The following is a 15,652-nucleotide window of genomic DNA, read 5'->3' as shown; positions in this document are numbered from 1 at the left end:
ATAAAGCCCCCTTTTAGAGCCAGTACATGGCCCCCAGTTTCACTCATTGGCCAGAAGTAACACCTGGTCTTCTGGGCTCCCTCTCCTGGGACAAATGAGTCTTCTGGTTCCTTAAGGTCAGTCATCACTAAAAGCCTCTGTCTGCTTGTTGGGGGTTTGTAGCTTGTATTCATCAGCCCACATTTGTTAATAAAACCCCAGTTGGAGCTCGGTTGAGCTATATTCGCTTGCTGAGAGAGTGCTGCTCTCTACCACAGTGAGGTTTTGCATCTAAGCCTGCTGTGGGGGGAGAGGGCTCCCATCACAGTTCCACAGTTTTTACCTACAGATTTTATGCTACAATCTCAGGCATTCCTTCCGTTTTAGTTTGCTAATGCTGCCAAAATGCAAAACACCAGAGATGGATTGGCCTTTATAAAAGGGGGTTTATTTGGTTGCACAGTTACAGTCTTAAGGCCATAAAGTGTCCAAGGTTACACATCAACAATCGGGTACCTTCACTGGAAGATGGCCAGTGGCATCCAGAAAACCTCTGTTAGCTGGGAAGGCACGTGGCTGACATCTGCTCCAAAGTTCTGGTTTCAAAATGGCTTTCTTCCAGGACGTTCCTCTCTAGGCAGCAGTTCCTCAAAAATGTCACTCTTAGTTGCACTTGGGATATTTGTCCTCTCTCAGCTTCTCTGGAGCAAGAGTCTGCTTTCAGTGGCCGTCTTCGAACTGTCCCTCATCTGCAGCTCCTGTACTTTCTTCAAAGTGTCCCTCTTGGCTGTAGCTCCTCTTCAGAACGTCACTCACAGCTGCACTGATCTCTTCCTGTCAGCTAATTTATATGGCTCCACTGATCAAGGCCCACGCTGAATGGGTGGGGCCATGCCTCCATGGAAATATCTCATCAGAGCTATCACCTACAGTTGGGTGGGGTGCATTTCCGTGCAAATCTAATCAGCACCAAAACATCTCCCCCACAAGACTGCATCAAAGAATATGGCTTTTTCTGGGGGACATAATACATTCAAACCAGCACACCTTCCAATCCAGATTGGTGTTTAATGTGTGGACAGTCACAGTTGTTCCCGAGCAGTTATTCCAAATTATTTACTTCTTGTTCCTGGTTGTTCATTAGTTGTTCCAGGGGACTGACTAAATTCCACTGCTCTCTATGCCACCATCTTGCCCCTACCCTTTTATATGCTTTTGAGCCAATTTTATTTCCTCTTTGGAAAAGTGTCTACTTGTGTCTTTTGCCCATTTTTAAATTGGATTGTTTGTCTTTTTGTTGGTTGAGTTGTAGGATCTCTTTGTATATTCTAGATATTAAACCTTTGTCGTATGTGGTTTCCAAATATTGCTTCCTATTAGTAGGTTGCCTTTTTCCTTTGCTGACAAAGTCCTTTGACATACAAAAGTATTCTGTTTTGAGCAGATCCCATTTATCTATTTCTTTCATTGCTCATGCTTTGGGTGTAAGTCTAGGAAAACACCTCCTACCACAAGATCTTTAAGATATTTCCCTACAGTTTCTTTGGTCCTCGCTCAAAGGTTTAGGTCCTGATCCATTCTTAGTTAATTTTTGTATAAGGTGCGAGATAGGTGTCCTCTTTGATTCTTTTGGATATGGATATCCAATTCTCCAAGCACCTTGGAGGCTGCTCTGTCCCAGTTGAGGGAACTTGGTCGCCTTATCAGAAATCAATTGTCCATAGATGAGAGCATTTGTTTCTGAACTCTCAATTTGATTCCATTCTGTCTTTATGCCAGCACCATGCCATTTTGACCACAGTAGCTTTGTAATATGCTTTAAAGTCAGATAGTGTGATAGCTCCCAGTTCATTTTTCTTTCTCAAGGTGTTTTGAGGTATTCAGGGCATCCTGCCTTTCCAAATGAATTGATTATTGGTTTTTCTGTTTCTGCAAGGTAAATCGTTGGATTGTGTTTGGTATTGCATTGAATGTATGAATCAGTTTGGGAAGAATTGACATCTTAACTATATTTAGTCTTCCAATCTATGAACATGATATGTCCTTCTATTGATTTAGTTCTTCCTTGATTTCTTTTAGAAATGTTTTGTATTTTTCTTTGTATAGGTTTTTTTTTTATATCCTTGGTTAAATTTATTCCTAAATATTTGATTCTTTTGGTTGCTATTGTAAATGGAGTTTTTTTCTTGATTCTCTTCTCATGTTGCTCCTTACTGATGTATAGAAACTCTACTGATTTTTTTGTGTTGATCTTGTATCCTGCCACTTTGCTGTATTTGTTTTTTAGCTCCAGTAGTTTTGTTGTAGATTTTTTTTAGGGATTTTCTACATATAGGATCATGTTATCTGCGAACAGTGAAAGTTTTGCTTCTTCCTTTCAAATTTGGATGGCTTTTATTTCTTTTTCTTCCCTGATTGCTCTAGCTAATATTTCCAGCACAATGTTGAGTAACAGTTGTGACAGTGAGCATCATTATCATGTTTCTGGTCTTAGAGGGAAAGCTTTCAATCTTTCGCATTGAAGATGTTAGATGTGGGCTTTTCATATATTCCCTTTATCATGTTGAGCAGGTTTCCTTCCATTCTTACACTTTGAAATGTTTTCATCAAGAAGCATTGTAGAATTTTGTCATATGCCTTTTCCTCATCAATAGAGATGATCATGTTTTTTCCCCTTTGATTTACTGCTGTGGCATATTACATTAATTGATTTTCTTGTGTTGAACCAGCCTTGCATACCTGGAACATAATCCACTTGGTCATGGTGTATAATTCTTTAATTTGCTGCTGTATTTCATTTGCAGGTATTTTGTTGAGGATTTTTGCATCTATATTCATTAGAGTTTGGTATGCAATTTTCTTTTCTTGCATTATCTTTACCTGGCTTTGGTATTAGGGTCATGTTATCTTCATAGAATGAGTTATGTAGATTTCCCTCCTTTTGAATTTTTTTGAAGGTTTGAGCAGGATTGGTACTAATTCTTTCACGAATACTTGGTAGAATTCATATGCGAACTATCTAATGTTGGACTTTTCTTTCTTGGCAGTTTTTTGATGAATGATTTAGTCTCTTTAATTATAATTGGTTTTTGTGGAGGCCTTCTTTCTTCTTGAGTCATTATTGGTTATTCATGTTTTTCTAGGAAGTTGTCCATTTCATGTAACTTGTCTAGTTTGTTAGCATATGTTGCTGATAGTACACTCTCATTATGTCCTTTATTTCTGTGGGTTCAGTAGTTATGTCTCCCCTCCCATTTCTGATTTTATTTATTTGCATCTTCTGTTTTTTTTTTTTTTTTTTTTTTTTTTGCCAGCCTAGCTAAGGACCCATCAATTTTTGTTGATTTTCTCAAAGAACTAACTTTTGGTTTTGTTGATTTTTCTCTTTTGTTTTCATGTTTTTAATTGCATTTATTTCTACTCTAATTTTTGTCATTTCTTTCCTTCTTTTCGCTTTGGGGTTAGCTTGCTGTTCTTTCTCTAGTTCCTGATTTTTTTTTTCTTTCTTCTTTTTTATTAATATAGGCATTTATGGCAATAAATTTCCCTCTCAGCACTACCTTTGCAGCAATGCCTTTTGATATGTTGTGTTCTCATTTTCATTTGCCTCAAGGTATTTACTGATTTCTCTTGTAATTTCTTGTTTTGGAGTGCAGTGTTCTGTAAATGCCTGTTAAGTCTAGTTCATTTATCATCTTATTCAAGATTTCTTTTTTTTTTTAAATTGATCCTCTAATAGATGTTCTGTCCATTGATGAGAGTGTTCTATTGATGTCTCCAACTATTACTGTAGAGGTGTCTCCTTCTCCCTTCAGTGTTGTCGGTGTTTGCCCCTTTTATTTTGGGGCACCTGGCTAGGTGCATAAATATTTGTGATTGTTCGGTGCATAAATATTTATGATTGTTATATCTTTTTGATGAAGTGTCACTTTTATTAATAGTGTCCTTCTTTGCCTCTTTTAATTGTTTTACATTTGAAGTCTAATTTGTCTGATATTAGTATGGCTACCCCTGCTCTTTTCTGGTTGTTATTGCATAAAATATCTTTTTCCAATATTTCACTTTCAATCTATTTTTGTCTTTGGGTCTAAAGTGAGTCTCTTGTAGACAGCATATAGATAGATCCTGTTTTTTTTTTTAATCCTTTCTGCCAGTCTATGCCTTTTGATTGAAGAGTTTAATCCATTAACATTTAATGTTATTACTGTATAGGCAGTAGTTTCTTCAACCATTTTGTCCTTTGGATTTTATGTCATATCTTACTATTTTTTTTGTTTTGTTTTGTTTTGTTTTTACTCTTTAAGTTACCCTCACTGCTAATCTGCATTTCTACACCCTTCTTCAAGCCTCTCTCTCCTGTATTTTCATGTCTGCCTTTAGCCCTCCCTTTAGTTTTTCTTGTAGAACAGGTCTCTTGTTCAAGAACTCTGTCAGTGTCTGTTTATCTGTATATATTTTAAACTCTCCCTCATTTTTGAAGGACGGTTTTGCCAGATATAGAATTCTTGGTTGGCAGTTTTACTCTTTCAGTATCTTAAATATAGCATACAATTGCCTTCTTGCCTCCGTGCTTTCTAGTTAGAAATCCACACTTAGCCTTATCGAGCTTCTCTTGGATGTAATGGATAGCTGTTTTCCTGTTGCTTTCAGAATTCTCTCTTTGTGCTTGGTATTTGACAATATGATTAGTAAGTGCCTTGTGGTAAGTCTATTTGGAACTGTTCTGTTTGGGGTATGCTACACTTCTTGGACCTGTAATTTTATGTCTTTCATAAGATTTGGGAAGTTTTTGGTTTACTTCTTCCATTATTCTTTCTGCCCCCTTTCCCTTGTCTTCTCCTTCCGGGACACCCATAACACATATATCCTTGTGCTTCATGTTGTCATTCAGTTCCCTGAAATCCTGCTCCTATTTTTGCATTCTTTTCCCTATTTCTTTTGTGTGCTGGGTTTTAGGTTTTGTTTCCTCTAGTTCACTTAGTTTCTGCCTCTTCAAATCTGCTGTTGTATGTCTCCAGTGTCGTTCATCTTTTCTTTTGAGTCTTCCTTTGCCATAATTTCTGTCTTTTTTTTTTTTTCTTGCAGGCTTTCGATTTCTTCCTTATGGTCACCCAGTGTTCTCTTTATTTCATTTATCTCTTTTGCCACGTTTTCTTTCACCTCATTGAATTGATTTAGAAGATATGTTTGAACTTTTTAAGTTAATTGTTTCAACTCCTGTATCTCTTCTGACATTTTAGGTTGTTCCTTTGACTCAGCCATATCTTTGTGTTTCCTAGTATGACTCATGATTTCTTGCTAGTGTCTAAGCAACTGTTTTTTTGATTAGTTACCTGGAGGTCATTTTCTCTCTTTTGTCTAGGGTTTTCTTGTTGGTTGGGTTTGTTCTCTTAACTGTTCTTTGGCATTTGGTTCAACTTATTCTAGAGCTCTAGCATAGCTTTTGTTTAACTGATCAGGATTTTTCAGCTCTTATTTTTCTGATTCTTGTCCTGTCTGTATGGAAGTTTTTTGAGATTGCCTTTTTTTGTGTAGTTGTTTCACCCCCACAAAAAAGCTTTCTCTTTCCTCTTCTTCCTCAAGGAATGTTGATCTGCTGTTTGTTTTGTTTTGTTTTGATTTTTGCCTCTATATGTTTTTAACAGTTCTTTGCTACCTCCAGCAACTTTTATCTGCAGGGCTGACTCTGGGAGGAGGTGTACCCCAGTTAGGTTTTCCCAGACCAGAAAGGCCCAGCCCTCTTAAAGGGAATGTAGACCAGTATTAAGGTTCCCTGGGGATGAAACCCAGCAGAGTGCCATTCCTTCTGTTGAAGCCTCCTGATTCTGTGCTTTTCCTGTCCTGTGCAGCAGATGGTGCTTGTTAGCCCTCTCTTCCCCACAGTTCTATATGTGTATTATGACTTTAACTCTCAGCAGACCCTGTGTTTGCCAGGGGCATGGTTGAGACAGAGGCTAAGGCTGAAGGCAGGTTTAAACTGTGTCTGTTTTTCAGCTTCTCGAGTCTGAATTTTCTGAATTCTCTAAATAACAGTCATCATCTCTTCTGGCCCTTGCTCCCCTCCTTTTTGGGGAGAGGTACCACTCTTCAGCTCCCTGATCCTTGTTAACTGGAAAAGTTACAGGACTCTCCCTACTTCCACCCCTGTCCAGAGCATGTTTGAGATAGGTTGGGCTCTGGTTTTTGTATGTTGGAACTGTTGCTGAAATCCCAGCTCCTGAGTCTAAATTCTCTGAATGAGGAGCTGTCCCTTGTGCTGGGTCCTGCCCCTGCCTTTTCTTGGGGGAGATAAGCCCTTTAGGGAACTATCTCCTTCACCTGATTAGTTTCTTTGTCTCTCAATCAACGTGTTTCCATTGTTGCCTGGGGTAGGGCTGAAAACTGAGAATACATTCTACTTTCTTTAATGGGCTGCCATAAAAAAAAAAAAACAAAGGAAGGAAGGAGGAAAGAAGGAAAGAAAGAAAGAAAGAAGAAAGGAAGAAAGGAAGGAAGAAAGAAATAAAATTCTTAGAGCCAGTCCCCAGCCCCTTGGGTTCACCATTCAAGACTCAGAGTTGGTACCTGACTCTGCCCCTTTTCCTAGGGTACATCTCTTTTCCAGTAATCTGAGCTTAGCCACTTCAAAAGCTTCTATTTTTCTATTTTTCTTTTTCTTTTTATTTGTTTTTCTTTTTTTGTCAGCTACTTCTTCCTTTCTGGGCGTGAGGCTGATACAGAACTTGCAGTTTCTTTCTTATTTGCATTGTGGATTTATCTGGGCTGGGAGCTGGAATTCAGCAGTCTGTATTTGTTAATGAAATCTGCAGTTGGAGCATGGTTGAACCTCTTTCTCTTGCTCCTAGTAGACTGGACTTCTGTTTCCTATGAGGGAGTGACCTTGCGTCAGCCTGCTATGCCAGTAGGGGAGGGGCACCAGTCTCCACAGCTTGGAAGAATTTACTTACAGTTCTGTGCTGTGGGTTATCAGTCTTGGGCCTTCCATTCATAAATGGCTGATGTATGATGTGCAGTGTTCTCCAAAACCCCCAAACAGTTTTTCCAGAGAGTTCCTGGCTATTTACTAGCTGCCCTAGAGCATGGACTAAATCTCACACCTCTCTAGACTGCCATCGTCCTTGAGTTTTTGTTAAGAGTATTTCGATGGAAATAGTAGGTAGTTGGCTCTTTATGCCATGATGTTTTTATACTATCATTTTTAAAAAAAAAAAAAAAATTAGATATGCCCATGGTTTAAAGTTGTAAAAGGCTTGCTATGACACACGTTTTGTATATATAGCTGATTCTTTTAGTGTTTACCCTTATAGTATTTCTAAATGGCATACTTATCTTAGTTACTTATATTCACTGCTGGAAATTGTAATATATAATGCTTACTTTTCCTGCACAATATGTTGTTTTCTTTCTGTTTTCATTTGGTCAATTTTCTAATTACTAATTCAACTCCAAATTTCCCCTACTTGTTTAAAATTACGTGCATGATGGTAAAAATGAGAGTCTGTTAATTTCATTTGCTTGAATATTTCTTTCAAGAATGTTCTGATCTGCTCCAGTCTAGACTGGTTGCTCTCTATTCTTGCTCCATGGATATTTTGATTGCTCACGTCACCATTATTCTGGGAGAATTCCCTTTGCTTCTCCCTTTAGTTTGATCTCCTGTTTTCTAATCCCTTATCTTCCTCTTTCTTATTCCCTTTGTTTATTCCATAGCATCTAAAGTAAAAGTGTTTAGGAAATAAATTTATTTTGATACTTTGTGGGTCTAAATATGATTTTCTTCTTCCCTCAACTTAATAATTGTTAGTTTGACTGATTATAGATTTCTGTGTTTTAAAGAATTTTCTCTCAGAATTTGAAAGCATTATTTCCTTTCTTTCACCTTCCAGTGTTGCTGTTGTGAAATCTAATGCCATTATATTTTTGATCTTTTGTATAAAACCTATTTTATCTCTCTGGAGTCTTATAGAATCTTCTCTTTGTCTCCACTGTGCCTTGATGTGTGGGTTTTTCCTTCTATTTTTTTGGAAACTTGATGGAACCGTTTAATCTGGAAATCATATCCTTTGGTTTAGAAAATTTTCTTAAAATATTTTGTTGAGGATTTCTTAACTGTTGTTTGCTCTGTTATGTCTTTCTAGAACTCCTAATAATTAGATGCTGTGTATCCTGGACTGCATCGTCTAATTTTCTTATCTTTTTACTATAATTTTCCTTCTCTTTTTCTTTTATATTCTACATTTTACTTGCGATTTCCTTAACTTTATTTTCCAACCCTGAAGTTTTTTTTTATTTCTACAATAACAATTTTTATTTCAAATACCTATTGAAAATTTAGGGCTTCCTGTTCTTATTTTGTGGATGTGCTGTCTTCTCTTAGATGTCTGAAGATATTGCTGATAGTATTTTTTATTTTTGAATATTTTATCTCCTATGTAGTTTTTGTTATTTTTATAAAAAGTTTGTTTGGCCTGTTTTTTCATATTAGATGCTTTCTTCATGTGTTTAGTTGTCCTTTACAGTCTACTCTTAGGAAGTGAGAGGCTCTAATAATAAAAGCAAATACTTTTATAATGCTTAGAATATGTCAGATACTGTTCTAAGTGCTTTATCTGTTTTATTTATTCCTCATAGCATTTTAGGAATTAGTTACTCTTATTTTCCTTATTTTGACAGATAAGTAGACTGCGACACGAATTCAAGGAACTTGCCCAATGTTATACAGGTTGTAAGTGGCGGAGCTGGAATTTGAGTCCAGGCAATATGACTCCACAAGTCTCTTCTTTTAGCTTTTATACTATTCTGCCTCATAATAGAATCCCAAGCTAATTGGAGAAGTTCTGTGCATGTGGGTGGTGTTTGTCAAAGTAGTATTACATGAATGAGCTTTTTCTTTGTGGCACATCTGATGAGGTCCTTTTTTGTGGGTTGATGAGATATACCAGAGAAGAATCGCCTAATCTTTTAACTAGAGGTTTTAAGCCTGGCTGCTAGCATTTTGGTTCCTGAGTGGTATAGGTCTTAGCATTTAATATAACTTTGATTTAATCAGTCTCTGTTGTTGAATTCCAATTCAGATACCCTGTATTTTATGCTACCTAGGGAATAAACCTCTAGCCTTCTGCTGTGGTGAGGAACTGTAAGTCACCGAGCTGGACAGATTCTGGGAGGGTATCTAGGGATATGTCTATCACTCCTGTTTATAGTCTCACCTTCTTCACCTTTCAGTGCCTCCCATTACTGAGTCTTTTGTGCATTCTGTGATATAAATGTGATTGAATCTCATTTTCCCCACTTGTGGTTTCATCTTTCTTGTATTTGCTCAGTCAGTTACCACTCATTCTTTTGGTTCCAGATTTATTGCAGTTTTCTCATTTCATGTTCTCTTAGACCTTGTATTTATGCAGCAGCAAACAAAACAAATCTTTGCTATCTTTTAGTTAGGTTTGGGAAAAGACTTGAATAAAGTGCATATTCTTAATGTGCCATTGAAAATTGTCTATTATGTCTGTTGAAATTTATCTCAAATGTCTTCCTCTACCTGAATCATTTCATGATTCTTTCAACCAAACATACCACCTGAAAAATCTCCTATCCTATCTTAGAAAAATGTTCTTCTTTTTAAGGGTTTTTTTTTGTAGCTCATGTAATTTGTATTTGCATATTTTTCTTATACTCTGCCCTTCCCTGCCCCAAACTAGGCCATAAACTTTTTGAGGGCCTTGAGTGATGTTTTTCATAGAGTTGTTAAATAAAAAATTGATACTAATATGTTGTGTATATGTTTGCTCTTTTGTATGCTTTTCTTATAAAATATTTTTAGAATATCAGCAATATTAAATAATAATATTTAATAATATTAAATAATGAAGATAGCAGAGGAGGGAATTAAAATACAGTAGAGCAACAAAAGAGATTAAATTTAGATATAAATAAGTCTGAGTGTTGTTAAACCCTGTTATGAAATCTTTCAGCATAGATATCTGATCATAGCAAAGAATACATCTCTCTTCCTGCCATGACACAAAAGAATGAAACTTACAGTCTGTCAATTTTTTGGCCAAGCTCGTGATTCTATAACATAGATGACAGGTATATTTGGTATTGCTGCATTCTTATAATATTTTTAGCTTAATAGATTATCATGTTAAATGCTAGAACTATCTAAAAAATTACACATAAATGCTCTTTAGATAAAATGTTTTAAATGTGTTAAAATAACTGAATCTAAAAGAAGCCTACACTTGTAATGTAATATTTCCTTTTAAAAACCAAATTTTAATTTTCATATTTTGTAAAATGATTTTTACTAATCAGTGCTGTTACTTTTCTTTCCTTCTACTCTTTTAAATGCTCAGAATGAAACAAACTATTATGGGATTTGAAATCTGAATTACATGGAGAAAGATTATTGCTTTAAAAAATAATGCCCATTTCATACTGTGTTTTAAGGAACTCAGAACATATTTTTTTTTAATGTGTTAATACTTCTTTGAAAGGGAAATAGAGGAAGACTGTAATCTATGTTTTAATATGTAAAAGTTGCTGGGGTATAGAAAATATCAGTGGTCACTAATATGTTCTTTTGTAGAGCTAAATCAGTACTTAGGAACTGATGGTATTTGGTTCACTACCACAGGCCAACAAGCTGAAATGATTGTTAGGCATGGGTATTTGTTTTTGTTTTCAATTTTTCTGGAACCTTAAGAATAATTTATTGGGATGTGATTTAGAAAAACACATTGAATCATTACTCTAAAAATTCCATTCTTTTGAAACCATATTATTTGGGTACAGCAATTATAGAACCTAAAAATATGTTTTAATTGTCTCCTGAGAGTCAGGGGATACATGTGGAAAAGACAGACTTGGTGTTTATAGTTTGACTTTGTTAATTCTCAGTGTCCATATCACTCTTCTTTCTTAATTGTTTTATGAAAAATGTAATCACATGCAGATTTAATTCCATTTTAGACTAACCACTGTACACAAATTTCTGAAAGTATGGGTTATATTTTTTAAGTGCTTTATTTTTTACAGAAATATATTTAAAAAACTCATCAAATTGTTAAGTTTTGGGCAGTGGTAACAATACTGCTATCGTATTATGGTTAATTTAATGTCCTTTTTATAATATATTTCTGTCTATATATATTCCTTTTATTGTCATTGCGATGAGTTTCTATGAAAAGAAACTATGTTCCTGTTAAAACAATCCTTGAAGTAAATGTTTTGTATTGTTTATTTTTCTTTGACAATTTTTTGTTTTATTTTTTAAAAGATTAGTGTTTATATAAGTATGAAGGGAAAGCATGGTGATAGACGACTAATGCTTCATCACTTTTAAGCAAAAGACCTTAGAAAATTCCTTTAGAGTGATTGCTTAACATAAGACATAAGGTTTGTTTAGCTATTTAGTTAGAAGTTAAGGTTTTTTTTCCTATAATCAAGTCCATCTTGTATTATTGAGTTAAGTAAACTATAATTAATATTTGGGTATGTTCGCTTTTGAAAGCCAGAAAAGGAAACCAGTTTTAGTGGCCGAGTATCACTGGCAGTTATTGATTCTCAATTTATAGGTTCCAAACTATAGATTGAAAAGGAGTTTATTTTTCAAGTTAATGTGTACCTCCAATATTACTTGTTGCACCTTCTCAGGTTTTTTAGTTCTTTCATGGTTTGTTAGATAAAAGCTGCTTCTTGTGTTTTGTTGTTAAGGCCCAGGGACTTTCTCTTTTATGACATACATTTAAAACAGATGAAAGCATGTATTATCCTATTGTTTGTCTCTTTTACGTTTTTTAAGAATAGACAGGAATTCTGAGTATTCATTTGTATTTTTCTCATCCCTAGTGTTTCAGAAATACATGACTTGATTTATCTTGATCAGCCTAGTGCAAAGCAATTTCGTCTAAAAATACACATATCAAAATGCTCCAAAAGTTGTGGCCACAGCTCAAAAATGCTGATCAATTTTGAAAATCTAAATCAGCCTCGGCCATGAAACCGAGGGAAGAACCTTTGTGGTGGGGCACAGATTTCCAAAAATTCACCACAGTTCTGTTCTTAGCTGCAGTTTGTGCTGATGTTGCCAGACAACTGAGGGATAGATGCAAAAAGCAGGAAGCATTGTTGAATTGAACCCCAGCGCCAATTTGGGAAAAGCAAATTAAAATGTAAAAGAATATTTTTCCACTCCTGGCGTCTCAACATAAAATAGCAAAATACATGGTTGCTGAAACATTACAGAAATTGCTAATTTTGCCAGAAAGTAAAAGCCAATTGCCCATTCTTTTAGCATTAAAAATATATACACAGATAGCAGTTCTAAAAGTTTGTTTTAACCCGAATGAAATAATTTTCATTTACAAATCAAAATGTATACACATTTAAGTAGGTGAAGTGTTTGACATAAATTGTGTCTGTGTGTGGGCTTATTTCAATGTCCTTTGATATTTTCTAGATTCCACTGGAAGAATGGATGATGATGATTTTGGTGGTTTTGAGGTATGTACTATTATTTACCTTATTTTGTTTAACTAACTGTTTTAACTTAACTTTGTGGGATGTAGTGGAATAAACTGATTTGAAAACAGTATGTATCATTGACATTGATGATCTTTTTGTGATTCTTTTGAATATAACTCTGGAATAAAAAAATGAAATAAAGGAAAATTAAAGTAAATATCCCTTCTGAGAGTTAAAACTGATTTATTATTATTGAATATTTGGTCTTGCCCATAGGAATGGTTTATACTGAGTTAAGTGTTACTGGTGGAAACATTAAAAAAGATTTTAAAAAATTGACAGCAGATGATTTTGCTGGGATACTTGTCTATTAGGAAATACTTGTGAGATGAGGGATGAGTATTGAAGATCCTGTCACATGAAATATGTTTATACCTGAATTGAGTTATTTAGTATGTTAAGTACATTAGGCTTTTGGTGCTTTATAGAGCTAATTAGTATGCTTGCATTATTAGATTATTCTCTTAGGTTTGGGTTGGATGCTTTGTAAGTGGAAATTGTTTAGCTGAAAAAGCACTGTCTTTTCCTTAATCCTTTTCAGTGTGTGTTCATTTTTTTCAAATATTTTATAACCCAGTTATTTTTATGGAGCCAGTATAGTCCTGCAGGAAAAACACTGGATTAAGAGTCAGGATGCCTGAGCCTAAGTCTCGAATTACTATCAAGTGAGCTGTGTAATTTTTAGTAAGACTTGTACCTGGTTTGGTATTTGGCAAAAAAATAGATTGTGAAAAAATAAGGAGTGTAATTAATGAAATTAATGGTATAAGTAATAAGATGTTAAGAATTGATTCAGTATTCTGAATATCATAAAAGAATGGTGTGAATTTTTAGGTTAGGATCATTGTGTTTTCTAATGAGCTTTAGTATCTGTCAATATGGAGGTGTTTAGAGTTTGACATACCTGTTTTCTGTGTTTCTTCTAAAACTGTTCTTTTTTTAACACCTTTGTATAATTTCTGCTCTTTTGTCAATATTTTAGATTTTGTTGTGTGTTTGAGTCTCTTATGTAATTGAAATGTCACATTTAAATTTTGTTAAAATTCTTAACATTTTAAGGAAAATACATGTTTCAGATATCGTCTGACTTAGTTTATTGTTTGGTCATTGACAGTTATTTGAAGGTTATAATCTAGTGTAGTCTCTGTTATTTAAACCATGCTCAGAGAAATATAGACAGTCTCAATCTCTGGCTATATAAAATATGTTCCTTTTTCATAGCTTGTGGAGAGTGGCTACTGTATTCTTGTGTGTCACTTAGCTCCTGTGGCAGGTTGCCCCATTTGACTACTCCTTGGCTGCCAACTCAATGCAGGATCCAAACTGAAATTATAGCTCTTATTTTTAATAATAATTTTTCTATAACCCAGGTACCTAAGAGACAGAAAACTTTGCACTCTTACCCACAAACTCAACATTCAATAATTGACTGTCCCATAGTTTTTAAACCATTGAATAGGAGGCATTGTTATTTGAAAATGTCAGCTTTAGGAATTCTCTAAATATTAAATGCTAGTATGTCCAGCTAGTAGGTTATTCAAGAAGAGATATGAATCATATTTCTTCAGATTTGTTAAGTCTTGTGATAATTAATTTAAAAGATTTGATCTCTAGATTTCTAAAGAAAAATTCTTTTTTTTTTTTTTTAGTTTAGAAATCTCAACTAAGCATTGAGTTGAGAGTGCTTAGATGTACACAAATGAAAATGTGATTAAGGATATATAAAATAAAAATTTCATTGGCAGGAGAATTTTTACTTAAAGATAATAGAGCATGGGTACTGGGAGTGGTAAGTAGTGGTGAGGGTGGGAGCAATAAAGACAGAAAAGTAGTTGTGTATTCAAAGGGAATTTGAAAATGTGTTGTGTGTTACTGAAGATGTGCTTTTTGAATTGAAAGCGATCAATTAAGTAGCATTTCTACCTTCCATATCTGTTAAAACAATCTTACTTTTCTTATTTAGGCTGCAGAAACTTTTGAAGGTGGAAATGGTGAAACCCAAGCAACATCTCCTGCTATTCCTTGGGCTGCCTTTCCTACAGGTACTGGTATTCAATTTCTAAGATTTTTTTGTTTTCCATTTAACATTTTTGCCTTTTCTTTGAAAGCATATTTCTCACCTCTTTGCACTTTGCCTTTTCTCATCTGAAAAATGGAATGGCTCAGATTTACTTTTTACTTTAGGTTTTTTCATAACAAATTATGATTGCTTAACAAATTATGCAATGATGCCTTGAGGCCTGATTCTAAAAATAATATCGTGAACATTAAATGTAATTAAAGTACATTTACATTTCCTAATTTGTCTTAGTTTTAGGCAGATGAGATACCAAAGAATATTTTTTCTAGGTTTTCCAGTTCATTTGTTAAAGATTCCCTTCTTCTTATATTCTAAAAATAATTTATTGCCTCCAACAGTATTTAAATCAAGACGTTTTTAGAGATAAAGCCATTCGAAAATATTGAAAATTAAAATACGGCCATCTAAAAGATTAAATTAGTTTCATTATTAAGAGGTATTACTTGGAAGACCTAAAGGTCAATATTAATATAATTCATGTCTAAAGAATATTTTGAAATTTTTAGACTTTTTGTTCCACTAAATCATTGTGCAGTTAGGAATAGAAGATGAGAATATCTTCCTTTAGCAGCTCTGCCTAGTCCTAAATTAGAGTTATTCACCCTACAAGTATTTATTGAGTGCTTATTATGCATTTGGTATTATGAATATAGAGAGGTATAGAAACAGAGTCTGGCTCTTTCCTTCAAGGGAATGTAGTGTAAGCACATGCATATTTGTAATATGGATTGCATTTGTGATTTGGGAAGGTTTCATTAATATTTTGTCATTCTGCCATATATTCAGCGAATGCTTATTTCATGCCTACTGTGAGGCAGATCTTATCCTTGAAACTGGGCATATATTGTTGATCTGAGCTTTTGAAGGATGCATGTGATTTCAGTAGGCGGAGATGGAAAGTGGTGTGGAATGATTTTGAAGGGAGAAAAATAAATGGAACAGAAGTGCAAATGAGGGAATAGAGATGCCATAGTTAGGATGCTCATACTTGTTCCCAGGGCTTTATATCTGCTGCTTCCTTTGCCTGAAATTGTCTCCTTTTGCTTTCTGCTGCTATAGTCTCCCACT

The 15,652-nt window shown here is 34.8% G+C and overlaps 1 protein-coding gene across 8 annotated transcripts in view; it reads left to right on the top strand.

Annotated features, from left to right (window-relative positions):
- The window catches only part of CCDC91 (coiled-coil domain containing 91), a 516,404-nt gene that overhangs the window by 112,147 nt on the left and 388,605 nt on the right, over window positions 1-15,652 (top strand). For 4 of the 8 annotated variants that reach the window (XM_037844941.1, XM_037844943.1, XM_037844942.1 and 1 more), the window contains 2 exons: window positions 12,440-12,483; window positions 14,468-14,546. In XM_037844941.1, coding sequence (XP_037700869.1) covers window positions 12,454-12,483; window positions 14,468-14,546 — 109 coding nt within the window. In that variant the 5' untranslated portion in view covers window positions 12,440-12,453. Of the gene's footprint in view, window positions 1-12,437; window positions 12,484-14,467; window positions 14,547-15,652 lie in introns of those variants that run through there. The other 4 variants (XM_037844945.1, XM_037844940.1, XM_037844947.1 and 1 more) reach the window with 1 other exon arrangement.

Source organism: Choloepus didactylus, chromosome 8 (assembly GCF_015220235.1).
Source record: "Choloepus didactylus isolate mChoDid1 chromosome 8, mChoDid1.pri, whole genome shotgun sequence".
Classification (NCBI taxonomy): Eukaryota; Metazoa; Chordata; class Mammalia; order Pilosa; family Megalonychidae; genus Choloepus; species Choloepus didactylus.
This window is presented reverse-complemented; position numbering and strand designations above follow the sequence as displayed.